Source organism: Mastigoproctus giganteus, chromosome 3 (assembly GCF_048544385.1).
Source record: "Mastigoproctus giganteus isolate SK-2022 chromosome 3, ASM4854438v1, whole genome shotgun sequence".
Classification (NCBI taxonomy): domain Eukaryota; kingdom Metazoa; phylum Arthropoda; class Arachnida; order Uropygi; family Thelyphonidae; genus Mastigoproctus; species Mastigoproctus giganteus.
The window spans coordinates 36,691,635-36,706,406 of NC_143577.1; the positions used below are offsets into that span (position 1 = coordinate 36,691,635).

The 14,772-nt window shown below is 35.6% G+C and overlaps 1 protein-coding gene across 1 annotated transcript in view; it reads left to right on the forward strand.

The window, feature by feature from the left end:
* Nucleotides 1-233: 233 nt before the first annotated feature.
* Nucleotides 234-14,772, forward strand: part of l(2)37Cd (general transcription factor IIIC subunit l(2)37Cd) — a 48,432-nt gene continuing 33,893 nt past the window's right edge. The window contains exons 1-2 of the mRNA XM_090370494.1: nucleotides 234-412; nucleotides 12,021-12,243. Coding sequence (XP_090226620.1) covers nucleotides 290-412; nucleotides 12,021-12,243 — 346 coding nt within the window. The 5' untranslated portion in view covers nucleotides 234-289. The remainder of the gene's footprint in view (nucleotides 413-12,020; nucleotides 12,244-14,772) is intronic.

The following is a 14,772-nucleotide window of genomic DNA, read 5'->3' on the forward strand; positions in this document are numbered from 1 at the left end:
TAAATATTTATGTTTAAATATACTCATAGCATCAGGAATTCAATTTATCTACGGAATTAAGGTAGTTTTTTTTTATAATTAATTTAATTATTTTTGCATTTTTATTAAAATATGAGAACAGAAATAACTTCCTTGACTCTGTGAAAAAGGAAAAAAAAAAAAAAAAAAATCCAACTATGCCAAAATGCAAGTTCGCGAAAAGAGGTGGCGCTTGAAGTAATCCAGCAAATGACATGGCGTTACAGTTGTAGTATATTTGCGATAGGTTTATGATTATTGTTGACATTGTATGTATATCGATATGGAAGTACCAATAAATCGAAAGAAATTGGTTTGCATAGATTATCCAGCTGTTGTTAAGAATAATGATAGAATGCTAGAAACTCTAGGCGGAATCAAAAAAATATCTGAGGTAAAGTTTCATTATACTTTTATGTTTAGTTCATTGAATGCAAATGCCATATTAGCTCGTTATAGTAATAATAATAATAATAATAATAATAATAGTAGTAGTAGTATTACCAAAATTACTGATTTTGACCGACCATTCCAGTATTTTAATCTTCTGTGCTGCAAGGTAAGTGAAAAAATACCAGGCATGTAGCTATAACGGAAACATGTCACCGATAGTGGAGTTGAGTTGTTGAATTTGAATATGGCGATTATGTGATTAATAAAGGGGGCAGGGATATCTATGCTTTTTCATCATCATTAGCCACATGGCGCAAGGAAACCTGAGGTTTATGCTGCACCATCCAAAAAAAAATTCTGAATTACCCTGAGAGTGTGTGCGCGTGTGTGTGAGTGAGAGAGAGAGAACGAACAAACAAACAAGAGTCCGAAATAGAAGGGAATCACCAAGAAAGAGAAAAATGGTGATATCCAGCTCAGGACCCTGGGTGTGCAAAGCCCATTATCACCAGATGTGGGCCCCTGGAGTTAAGAAACATATAGACTCTAAAATAGTGCAACCATAGGCAGAGGCCAGTGTAACGTTGATGTAATCTAATGTGACATAAACATTCGTCGTAATCTTTCTTGCTTAGTTATTGCTGGAAAAGCAAAGATGAGAGTAGGTGCCTACTATATAGACAAATAGAGTGGCCCAGCAAATTAGAATGACTTTTCATTAAAAATTTTAACTTTTAAGATATCGATTGGAACCAGTGGTGAGCTGTGAATATTTTAACAATGGGCTCGCAGTTTTTCCGACTTTCTACTGAGTAAATTTGATTGGTCACGGAAATGACGTCATCCACGGCTTCCCACGCTCGCACTACTAGTAGTAATGCCGACCGGGCTAGCCGGGTGGGTAAAGTGCCTGCCTGGCAACCCAAAGGTCGTGGGTTCGATTCCCACCTCAGGCTTTGATCAAAGTACTGCAAAAACCTTGGGAGGTGCATTATGGCCACAGAAGCCTATGCGCCAACAACTACCAAAAAAAAAAAAAAAAACTACTAGTAGTGTGATTAGAGTGCTTGACCGGTATGGTATCTCGAGTCGGGTGGATTTAGGGGGTGGATAGATGCGACTTATTACCTCCTTAACCATGCATATAAGTGAATGTGTAAAACGTTCCTAGGTCTATCTAAAAAAAAAAAAAAACTTAAAAACCTGGTCGTCATGCTTTGCCTTACGATGATAACTGGATACGACAGTGTCTGGAGTTCTAACTTTTTAGAATTTCTGAATACTATGACATTGCAATCATGCTTCCTGAAGTTACTACTGCAATAAGTATGATTTCAACAATACAAATATTTGTCAACAATTTCTTTTTTCGTCTCGCATTTTCGTTACATTGCATTGTTAGGTTCCCCTAACAGCTGCGTATGTTGCTTCAACTACAAGATCGGTACATCAGTCGGTGCTATTTTACAGAGCTATTTAGATAGGTTGCACTCGCAAGTATACATCTCTTACTTTAGTTATCATAAATCCATTGTATCTTGTCTTCCAGAAATTATAAAAATCTGTGAATGATTAATAAAAAAGCTCTTTTATTTTGTAATCGATATATACAAATCAAAATACCTAAAAGAAACGCGAAGGATGTTTCGCATAAACCATCTACTGCGCATGCTCGACACATGTGCAACTTTTTTATTCATTTTTTTTTTTAACAACTAGGGAAATATAATGGATACCAGTAGTGTAGCTACCCTTTTTTGGGCCCGGAGGCAAAGAACATGTTCAGGCCTCTACTTAATTAATGAAAATTGCAAAAACAGGAGACAGCCAAAGACGCCTGGGCCCTAAAGGGCCCGGAGGCAATTGCCTGCCTACATGGTAGCAGGCAATTGCCTCCGGGTACGCCACTGATGGATGCATTTTTTTCATGATAAAATTTTAATATTGCGAATAAAAAATAACATGAAATATTTCCCATATCACAAATAATATAAAAACTATCACAAAACATTCCCATAATATAAAAACAAATATTACATAAAAAAACAAACACTAGAAAAAGTACACAAAAATCACAGATTACATGAAAAAAAAATTATTTCACAAATATTCAAGAAAAATTTATTCTAAAAATTGCCACATAGAATTTACTTTTATTAATATTTGTTGTCTATCTTCTGTTTTGCTCAATAGCTGAGAGATGATTACAGAGGAATGATTTGACGTAACGATCCGGATCAAATTGAAGCAGTGGTTTTACATTTAGATGTCATAATCTGCAACGTATTTAATTGTCAATATTATTCATTCATTCACTCAACATTATTCATTACGCTGACAACTCGCTCAGCTTCAGCACTGCTAATCGCAATGGTTTCAAAGATATTTTCTGGCTTTCGTAATTGAAAAGGTAATTTCACTCAGTTTTAAAGATAAACTGTCTTCGACAAAATCTCTAAAATCATTAATTTTTATTTCATATTTTATCAGAAAACTTAAATTTCTTATTTGGTTTTCACCCTCTTGCCACAGAGACAAAAGTTCTTTCACATTCCACGATTTTGGGTAGCATATGTTTAAAATTTCTTTCAATGGTATCGTTTTTTTCTTTATTTAATTTAAAATTGCCCTGTTGCATTAATAACTTATCCTTTAAGGATAACACTGCATTTAATAACTTATCACAAGGTAATTTTTTTTACTTTCGATTTTGATTCCTTCAAATTCTTTCCACTTCAACATGCTCTCAATTTTAGCTTCATAATTTCCTTCAGAATTTTTCAAATTGGCAATAGCACTGATAGTTCGAATAATTAATTTATATGCTTTTACCATTGTGATTCTGTAAAGCTTCTGAAAGGTAAGAGAGCTCCTGCAGGATGTCGATTATTACTGCTAAATTGTTAAGAAATTTCAAATTTAAAAGTCAATTTAATAATCCAGAATATTTAACTTCTGATTCAAAATGTTTGCACAAAGCGGGATGATTCCTCCAACCCACAATTGCCGTCCACAAGCTAAAAGCTGCTCATCGTGGCCCGAACACACGACCAATCTTTATAGTTTCCACATCAAGTTCTTTAGCAATCATCCCTAATTTACACTAGCTTTTTGGAGATTGGTAATATAGTTTTTTTTTTTAATTATTGCCTGTATGCCATTATATTTTAGAACATTTTCTACTCAGTGAAAGGCTCGACAAAGTTTCAAAATCTGCCAACATTTCATCTTCGTAAAGTTTATATAATATCTTAGTTGTCCCAATTCCCCCCCCCCCTCTACGTTGCTATTCTGACTAGTTCTTTGAATACTGTGCAAAATGTCGGAATCACATGGATATTCAGCTACTGTGACCATGTAAACATAAACAGGAGAAATTTACTGGAAAGTGTGGATCACTCACTTCTCCGAAAAACATGCCCATTTGTCGGAGTAAAGGGGAACCACAACACACGTTGACCAGAGGCTATAATCCATGTCGAGAATCTTCTTAATCCTCTGACTGGCTATGGAAAGCATATTGACTAGCGTGACTTCTCGGTATGCGACTACATAGGTTTTACGGACACCACTAACATTGTGAAACGGTAATCCCTTTCACCCTTAATTCACACTTTCTAATTATCTAAATTGCCGAAAGGCCAGAGGTCAGAACAATGCATACAAAGTTCTCTCCTAATCCGTTCGTTACATGGAAATTTTCTTCGTTCAACGGAAACTGTTTTAAATGTAATTACCAAGGGGGAATAAAAAAAATTCGCTATAAAGAAGTTCATTAAACAGAGGCCCAACTAATTAAATCAAAAATGAAGCAATTTTAAAATACATAACCGATTGATTGCGCCATGAAAATGCTGGGAATGGGGCCCCGCTCGCCCCACCTTAGTTTCGTCTCTGGATACTCAATAATTGCATTTAGGATTTCATTTTTAAAATAAATGACCATCTCAACAATGGGCTCACAAATTTTCAAAAAAAATAACAATGGGCTCTCGCGAGCCCATGCGAGCTTACTGTAGCTCACCACTGATATCGATTGGAACTAATGGGTTGGCAGCTTGCTTGATACCAGAACAATACTTGATTTTCTGGATGACTCTTTTGCACACTGACATGCTAGACATCATGAGAAAGTATGTTCTTGATTGGTTATTTGCAGTGATTCAGAACCTTCAGTTCATTGAATTGATGTGGAATTTATTCAAGGCAGTAATTAATGTCAAGGTTAAGGAATTTTGTTTTTGCAGAGGTGATAATGAGCTTAGACAGGTTTTCTTAAACTGTTTTCAACAGGTCCAACTCTTAAAAAGTGTAAATGCTAAGTGGGGAGTATTTGTAGGTAATTATTGTGGCTACCAAGTGTGTTATACTGACTAAGATATTGTACAAGGTTAAGACTAATTATAAATTGGCAGGGGATACTGACTTGACAGTAACTGTAAACTAGTCTAATCAAATTATTCAGGGGGCTAAGTAAGATAAGGCAGATTATGAAAAGTCTTTGGCCAAGAATGCAAAGAAAAGTACCAAGAAATTCTTTGCATGTGTTAACACTAGAAGGAAAGATATGAATTGTATTGGCCCAATAGATATGTGGCATAACTCTACTGTGATTAACTGAATGAGGTAGAGATAGAAAGAGTGTAAAAAGATAGTAATTCACATTTTTGTATACATGTGCTGGAAGTATAGCTAATACATTTGAAGTGCTGGTTAAATCAATGTAATTGGGATGTCGGAAACACGAAGCCATCCTGATAACATGGATGCACAATTTCAATATAAGTATTGAAATTCTGCTGCATACAGAAAGACAGGTATGATAGAAGGAGAGGAGCAGTAATGCTTCTAATTAGAAAGAATAGAGATTTAAGATCTTATCCATTATATTGAGAACATCATAATAATGTTGAATCAGCCTGGTGTGACATAAAGAGTCGAACAAAAAACTCTAAATAGGAGTGTGCTGCAGACCAAAAATGATTAGGTGTGGCGATCAGTTATTTGTGCAACCCGAAACAGCAAGCAAATCAAATGTATTATTTTTGGCACAAATTATCTGTACATAGTTCAAGGCTGGATCTTTCATAGTGCCAGTCATTTCTTGGGTTATCTAGTCAGCTGTTTTCTATATCAGTTTGTTAGGTACACCATGATGTGCTGCAAATTTTTTGTGAGGACTTTCTCTAGAAGAACTTCAGCTGAGGGTCATTCTCAATTAAAATAGTCTTATGTTTAATTGAACTAATTTTATGAAAAAAAAGGGCTTGGATAATCTCTGAAAATTTAACAACTGGCTTGCATGATATAGATAAAGTGATGTGAAGAACCTCATTCATTTTGTGCACGTCACTCCTGAATGGACTCCACAACTTTGGAGCATCCATCATCAACACCTGCAAAATGTAAACTGAATTCATCCAGAAAAGATTAAGTTGCAGCATTTTAGGTACAGGACTTCTGTGTGGGCTGCTAATTACTGCTTCACTTTGGAAACATTTAGGCTGCTCTTTATTGAAAGAGACCACCGGGACTGCTCTGAAAAATTGTGATCTTGTATCATGCCGTGCTACATATAGCCTGATTCAAGCTGTATGTAGTTGGGGGAGGGAAACTGATGCATTCACTTCTTAGTTTAGAAATTACATCCTTAGGATTATTGCCTCTGTAAAACACTAAAACATCTGCTTGATGTTGCTGCGACACCTAAATTCTGCCTGACATGCTTTCTACCACATCCATACATAAGTTTGATTGTTTTCTAATCCAGAGATTTACTCTCACTTTACTCATTTATTGCATTGGATATTTCAAACTGGTTGTCCATTATGATAATTCAGTGTAACACAGTGCAGTTCTGTAATGTAATGCAACACAGTGATAACTGATAATTACCTATAATATTATTGAACTTCGTAGCCGAGTGGTCAGGAGTGGGAGTGCAGTAACTCACGCTCTTTGAGTAGACCACCAGGGTTCAAGCCCCTGACTGCTGAATACTGTCAATCAATATTCAGTCAATCAATTGACTGAATACAGTCAATCTGCCAACCCGCACTGGACCAGCATGGCAGATTATGGTCCATTTCCCTCAGCATGAATTGTTGAGGAGGCTTCCATCCTGCAGTGGGTTGATAATGGCTGCACTTTACCTTTATCTTTATTATTGAAATTCTACAAAATTTATGGTGTATATGGTGTTTTCAATGGTGTATATGATGTAGTGTATATTTAAAAAAATGACTATCTCCATTTAGTGCATGCACAGCCTTTGGAGTAGGCCTTTTCACTCTCTACCACATAACTAACAGTAATTCTAAGTTGCTGTGGATAATCACTGTTAACCTAATCTGATCTCAGTTGATATATTGTTATGCTGTATTAGTTTATCTAAAAAAATTGGTTTGCCTAAAAAATTACTGGCAAACTTTTGTTTCAACAGCTGCTGAGGGACCCAGTGATTGTGTGTATCTTTGTCTGTGTACATGTACATATATGTAGTCAGATTCATTTGGGCATCATGCTTATTCAATTTCTGAATACTAAGAAAGGTAGATATGGGCAATGTACCTTAGGAAATGATTTCACAGACAGAGCAGCCAAATCAGTGAACAATTTTAACTCTTGCCTGTTATTCCCCTATACAGACTACAGGCAATTAGTACGCAAGAAACTGGTATTCCAATGGCAACACTCATGGCATGGGTAGGTTGCAAACAAGTTATATCGGATAAAGCCTGTAATTGAACACTGGCAGTCTAGTCTGTGCAGGAACTGTAACAAGGAAGTTGTTCTGTCTCGAATCTGCATGGGACATTGATGAATTGCTATCTGCTGAGGGCAGACAATCATCCTATGTGTAGAATTTGTGACACCGTTTAACAGTCCATCATATTTTAAGCTAATGTGCCTGTTTTATTAATGATCGTCATTTGTTTTACTCATCTGTCTGAGACTTATACACTGAGACAGATTTTATCGGACAATGACATGTCAGCTATATTTAAGTTTTTGTTTAAGTTTAAGTTTTTAAGCTATATTTAACTTATTAATCTATATCATTTTATCTAGAATGTTTTATCATTTCATGCTTTAACTGTTTTATATGGTATACTCTTTTACAATATTATATTAAGCAGTTATAATATTATACTTTTACATTTTATACCTTTTGACTTGGCGTATTATAGCCTTAGACACTAATGCACCATAAAACCCTTAAACAACCAACCAACTGTGGGCAATGTTTGTTACAACAAGCTGTTTTGTACTTCAGTTTGAATGAGCAGCTATCAAGGTTTGGGCACATCCAGGATAGGCTTTTTCATACCACTTTCTCAGATTCATGCACCTGTACTTGCTTTTTTTTTTTTTTTTTTGTAGTGGGAATAAATCAGTTCTCAATTAACTCCTTGGTCTACAACAAATAGTGTTATTGAGAGATTGTTGATAATCAATTTTGTTCAGTTTATCATATTATAACTTGTAGAGTTATAATATGATATTTTAAAATGTATTGTTGAAAGTTTATTTTCATAAACTTCCCCTTACCCCTAACGGTAACTACCGTCAGGAGTAAAGGGAAGGGTTTCTACTTTTGTAAAGGTGACTACGGTGGTCCGAGACTGTTTTTAAATTCTATACATTGGGACAAACTGATGATGTTACCAACAGCAAATTCTAAATGGGAAGCATTCAAAGAATTAATCTTGGAAGGTTTAGGCCTAAATGGATGTCAGATGAACTAATGAGACATGTGGAAGAGAAGAAAAATGCATAAGATACATATAAATTAACAGGTGACACAGAAACCTATGGCAGATATGAGCTGGTCTTTAATAAAGTCACAAATGAGGTTAGGCAGGCAAAGGCAGATTACAAGATATCTTTGGCAAAGAATGCAAAGAAAAACAGCAAAGAGTTTACTTATATAAACTCTAGAACATAGGTTCCCAAACTTTTTCGGGCCACCACCCACTTTGCAAAACATAAATTTTGTAACGCCCCCCATTATAACAGTTTTCCGCATTCAAGCTGTTTGATATTTTCGACGTAAATAACAACTAATGATACATTACTGCTTATGCCGTTAAATTATTGAAAAAGTAGTGGCCAATATTTGCTTCATCTTGAACACAGTTATTGCTATACCGATTTTGATGAAACATAGCCCATATGTAAAGATTGTAAAGTGTATGCTCGAATAACATTATGCACAGTTTCATATGAAACTGTGCATAATGTGCAAAATATGAAAATTCGGAATACATATTAAGAGATTGCAAATGCATTAGTAAGAATCTTATTGTAATAATTAAAACACCATCAAATATATTACAAAATTGTTTATTTCGAACTTATAAAGTAAAAATACAAAGCAAAAATAACAAATTAATATGAAGGATGAGCCTGATGCATTTTTAAAAGTTTGTTAATATCGGGTTGAACTTTCAATAAAAACAGTCATAAATCGCTATGCTCAGTTATATGCAATCGGTTCCTTTTCTTAGATAGTAAATTCTCTACAGCACTAAATCCACGCTCAGCCAAATAAGAAGATGGAAATGCAATTAAAAATTTCTGCACTATTTCCCATAATCCAGGGTACAGTGTCGGTATTGATTTCTGAAGCCAGAACTCTTGGTATACACTTTTGAATTTTATTTTTAGTTCTTCATTTGTTGTGAGTTCTACGAGTTCCTCTTCTAAATTTGATGATCCTGCTGTGTTTACATGTGAGAAAGGATCTAGAACCCAATTTGGTATATTCACGTTTAGAATATCCTTGAATCGCTCATTAAAATCAGCATGGAGAACCTCCAAGTGTTGGCAGTATGTAAGTAAATCTTCCTTTTTGAGAGAGACTGCTGATAAATTTGAAAAGTGGCTATTCCCCTCGGCCTAGATTCCACTTGAACAGAAGAAGTTTCCCCACAAAAGCGGCAATAACGTTTTTTGTTTTAATTAAATTCCATTCATCACCTTGTAATTGTAGATTGACTTCATTAAATATTTTATAGAGGTCTGTTAAATAAGTGATGTCATTTTTGGATGTAATCAGGTTGGCCCGCAATCCATCGTCTCTGTTTTCTAGGAACTCTAGTACTTAATCAAACAAATTGTAAAATCGATTCAGACAAATACCTTTTGAAAGCCAACGAACTTCTGTGTGAAGCAGCAAACGATTGAAATCTTCATCATTTTCACTACAAAGTTGGCTAAACAATCTGTCACTCAATGAATTGCTTCTAATGTTGTTGACTGCTCTAATAACGTAATGGAGCGACGTATGCAGGCGTTCACTTAAATTCTTCGCAACCAAATGTTGTGAAGGAACTTTGCATGCATTTGGTTTCGAAGTTCGTTTGCACACCAAATATATATATGTTACGAGTAACGGGTTGTTTTATATGCATTTGATATCATCAAAAAATTTGAGGGAAAAATTGAATTTTCACTATCACACACATGCCTGAAAAATTCACTATAAAGTGTCATATGTTTGCTTGCTTGAATTCCATTCTGAACTGCAAATGTAATTTCACTTCTCTTGTGCTGACAGAGCTGCTGTTTGCCAAATGAAGGAAAACTGGGTTTATTTTCTTGAAATTTCCACTTCCTTTCATTCACTTGAGGGAAAAAAACTCCTTAGGGGAGGGAGTTCACCCTTTCTAGTCCAACCCTAAGGGAAAGAGACAGAGAGAAAGAAATAAAAATACTCTTTTGGTGGGAGGAAGGCCAGGAGATTGTCAAAGGTCCACAACTGTAACTTTCATCACAGATGCTGAAGTTCTAGTAAGTTAGTTTCATCGCGGATTCGAAAGTATTTCTTTATTGCATTCAGTTTCACAACAGATGCTAAAGTTCTAATAAGTCAGCTTCATCGTAGAATGCCTAAGTTCAGATTACTTCGATTTTTGTCCAGTGTGCATTCGATAAAAAACCCTCTTTGCTTTCATGTAATTGTTTTTCGGAACAATATTTTGCAATAAATGTTAGCATAGATGTTTGCAATAAATGTTTTGATAGATGTTAGCAACAGTGTTCACAGCTGAAATATGTGACAGTATAGATTCTAATAATGTTAGTATATGAGGAAAATGTTTGCAAGCAGGTTAAATTGTTAGCATTAGTATTGGCATATGATACAACAAAGCAAGCTTATACAGCATCAGCCGAAAAAAAAAAAAAAATAAAGGGGAACAAAAAACACATTTCCCATAGTTCTAATTCTCCCTTGAAATCATTTCAGCTGTCAACTTCCATGGTGACAGATGGAAGTCTGTTCCACTACCACTTGCTGGCTAAAGGCAAATTTCCACACATCTAATTTGCAACCGCCTTTCCTCAGTTTGAATTTGTCCCTTTAAGTGTGTAATCTGAGCAAAAGGAAGAATCCAATCAGCATTGAGCTTGCTCGAACCATTAAAAGCCTTAAACACCTCAATCAAATCACCTGATTGTGGTGTTTAAGTAGAGTTGCTTGAGTCTACGGAGAAGGGCAACAAGATTGGTGAGGGGAATGAAGGGGTCCTCTTACCAAAAAAGGCTTAGTTCTGGAAATTGCAGTGGCTGGAGACTAGGCACCTGTGAGATGATCTGACTGAGGTGTATCAGGTCTTGAATAGGTTGAGCATGCTGAATTCTGATGGAATTCTTCCGCTTGCTCAGATTACGAACCTGACATGGCATAAATTCAAATTGAGGAAAGACAATTGTAAAATAGATGTGCAGAAATTTGCCTATAGCCAGTAGGTGGTTAACTGCTGGAACAGACTTCCATCTGTTGTGGAAGTTGATAGATTATATAAATTCAAAGAGGAACTGGACAAATTTTTAGAGGGAATGGCTGTGTGAAATTGTTTTTTTCTTTTTTTTTTTTTGGCTGATGCTACATAAGCTCATATGCTTGCTTTATTGCATCACATCATGTATTACTACTGCTACTACGTATTTGCATGTGCCTAGTCTCCAGATACTGCAATTTGCAGAACTACATCCTTCCTAAAATGAGGCCTCGAGACCTGTGTGCAGTACTCAAGGTGTGGCTTCACCATCATCTTATACAACGGGATAATTACTTCCTTATCCCTGCTAGCAGAATTCCTGTATATCATTGACAAAACTCCATTAGCTGTCCTGACAGCCTGTCTGCACTGCTCAGAGAGCTTCATATATGACTGCACAATTACCCCCAGGTCTTTTTCATCTCCACCTTCCCGAGTGTAGAACCACACAATTGATACATTTCTCTTGGGTTACTGATAGACATATGCATTACTTTGCATTTGTCAATGTTGTCACTTCTCAGCCCATCTGCCTAACTTTTCTAGATCCCGTTGCAGTAGCATACTGTCTTTACTGTCATTAACAACCCTGGCAACCTTTGTATCATCTGCACTATATGATTTAATACTAATAACATGCCCATCAACTGAGCTCAATTACCAATATTTTCTTCCTTCGTTTTATTGTGTATATTTTGTTTTGTATACCAGAATATAGTATTGTTTTTTTTCCCTTTAAATTCCAATCTCGTAGAATTATTACCTATCATTTTTTTTTTTATATGTTGTGGTATTTCAAAGCTTATGTTTGAATTCTTTCAGGTCTATTACAAATCTGCATATCGCATGGAACTAAGATTTCGTCCACAAGATGTTTTCTGTAAGTGCGCACATGCAGATCGTTTCAATACAACAAATTTCTTAATGAAAGTTATACGTAGACGTAAGAAACTTCCTGAGAGTGATGATAACAGTACACTAGAGGGTCAGTTTGAATATAGGGCAGAAATTGTGGGGATTGTTGGAACAACATACAAATTCAAAGGTTAGTGTTATAGATAATATTTTAATTATTATATTTAAAATTATTTTTGAATGGAATTTTCAGTTTTATTTTGTGCTCTGATTACATCTTAGTAGAAATAACAAGTGATGCAATAAAGCAAGTTTATACTGTATCAGCCTGGGGGAAAAAAAAAAAAAATTCCCACAACACCAAATGTTTGTCAAACTGTCAACTGCATACTGGCTGGAAACAAATTTCTGCACATCTATTCTGCATGAATTTAAATTTATCCCTTCTCTTGTGCATTGTCCGAGCAAGAGGAAGGATGTCGTTCGCATTTATTTTACTCGATCCATTCAAAGCCTTAAACACCTCAGTGAGATATCCTTGCAGGTGCCTAGAGTCCAGACACTGCAATTTGCTACAATGAAGCCTTTCTTGGTAAGAAATCTTGTTCGCTAGCAGCATTGGGACTGCCCTGCATTACTTGATGTAAAGTCATGTCGTACTGATTCCCATGAAGGCAAGTTACATAAAAGGAGTCAGACAAGAGAGAAGCACAAAATTGGAAAATTATAGGCCACACAGACACAACACAGTTGTGTGGAATTTATGCATGAGAGTACTGAGAGAAACGTGTTGACAAACCCCCCTGTTTTCCATTAATACTCCGAATTAAGATTTTATTGGATGGTTTCTTGATAATTAAATTTCTGTAATGTATATTTCTCCTTAGTTGCTCCTAATCAGGACTGGCAGCTCTCAATCAAACTGCACATCATGCACACCAGGGGTTTTCAAGTTTTGTGATATTATGATTCCTAAAACAATGAATGAATTTATGTACTTCTCTACAAAGAAAATCAATAATTTCTTTTTGACTAGAGTGGACATTGAATTACATTTAATAATTAAATTTTAAATTATATATCAAATAAAGTAATGATAGAACCTTACAAATTTATAAAATAAAAAGTTTCCTTGGAAATAAATGTTAAGATTATGTAGTGTAGTAGTCAGGAGTGAAAGTGCAGTAGCACAGGCTCTTTGAATAGATTGTGGTTCAAGCCTCTGACTGCTAAATATGATTAACAATTGCATTCATGATTTATTCTAAACTCTTCAGACCTGGTACTCATGCCAAAGTATAAACTAGAACATTTTAATACTGAAATGTCCAATTTTTTTTTTGTGTATGAAAGCCCCGAAAGTGAAAAGTATTAGAACCCATGCTGCTTAATGATGTCCATGGGTTGAAGGCTGAGAAGTCAGAAAATACTTGTTGACATTAGACTTGAATTGAACAAGTTGTATAAGGTTGTTAATAATCACAAAAGCCTCGCGACATGACCACCTGGGTCTATGCAGCTAAAAAACTGAAGCCTGCTGGAGTTATTTTCCAGTAGGAAAATACATTGAGACAAATATGTAGATATTACAAGTGCTGTACAATAAAGAATGATCATAATTTTTATTTATTTTTTTTTACAACATACCTTTATTAATTAATCATATTTCGATGGTCTTTTCGAAGTAGTCCACATTTGATGAAATGCAGTTACTCCATTTGCAGCTGAGAAATGCAGCTGAGAAGTCAGAAAATACTTGTTGACATTAGACTTGAATTGAACAAGTTGTATAAGGTTGTTAATAATCACAAAAGCCTCGCGACATGACCACCTGGGTCTATGCAGCTAAAAAACTGAAGCCTGCTGGAGTTATTTTCCAGTAGGAAAATACATTGAGACAAATATGTAGATATTACAAGTGCTGTACAATAAAGAATGATCATAATTTTTATTTATTTTTTTTTACAACATACCTTTATTAATTAATCATATTTCGATGGTCTTTTCGAAGTAGTCCACATTTGATGAAATGCAGTTACTCCAACATCTCTGCTATTCTTCAAAAACACTGTGGAAGCCGTTTTTTGACAAGCTTTTGAAAATTGCCTCTGATATCTTTACAACTTTTTCTGATGACTGGAAACGCTTTACTTGCAGCTCCTTCTTTAACATTGGCAATAAAGTACCACACAGTGCAAGGTCAGGCGGATGAGAAACACATATGACAATGCTGTCTAACTATTTACATGCTGCCGTAGCCTAGTGATCAGGCACGAGGGTGCATAAGTACACGTGCCTTGAGTGACTGGGGTTCAAGCCCGTGACTGCTGAATACGGTGCTGTTTCTTGTATTCTGTGTATCTTGTAAACTCCTCTGACCGTTTGGTCGTCCTGGAGTATAAACAGAAAATTTATTTATTTATTTATTACTTGATGATGGTATGAGCAGTGTGAGTTCTTGCATTGTCATGTTGTAACATCCATCCGCCTGAGTGCAGGTGTGGTCATTTGCAAAGAACGTGATCCTGCAAAGTGTTCAGTACTGTTCTGTAGTAAGGTCCCATAAGCCATATTACGTGGCACAATATGCTGGTAACCATAACCTTTCCTGCAGAATCCACAACTTTTGCATTTTTTGGTGTTGGCAATGACGTAGACTCCCAAACAGAGCTTTGTTGCTTATTCTCTGGGTCGAAGTGATGAAGCCATATCTCATCCA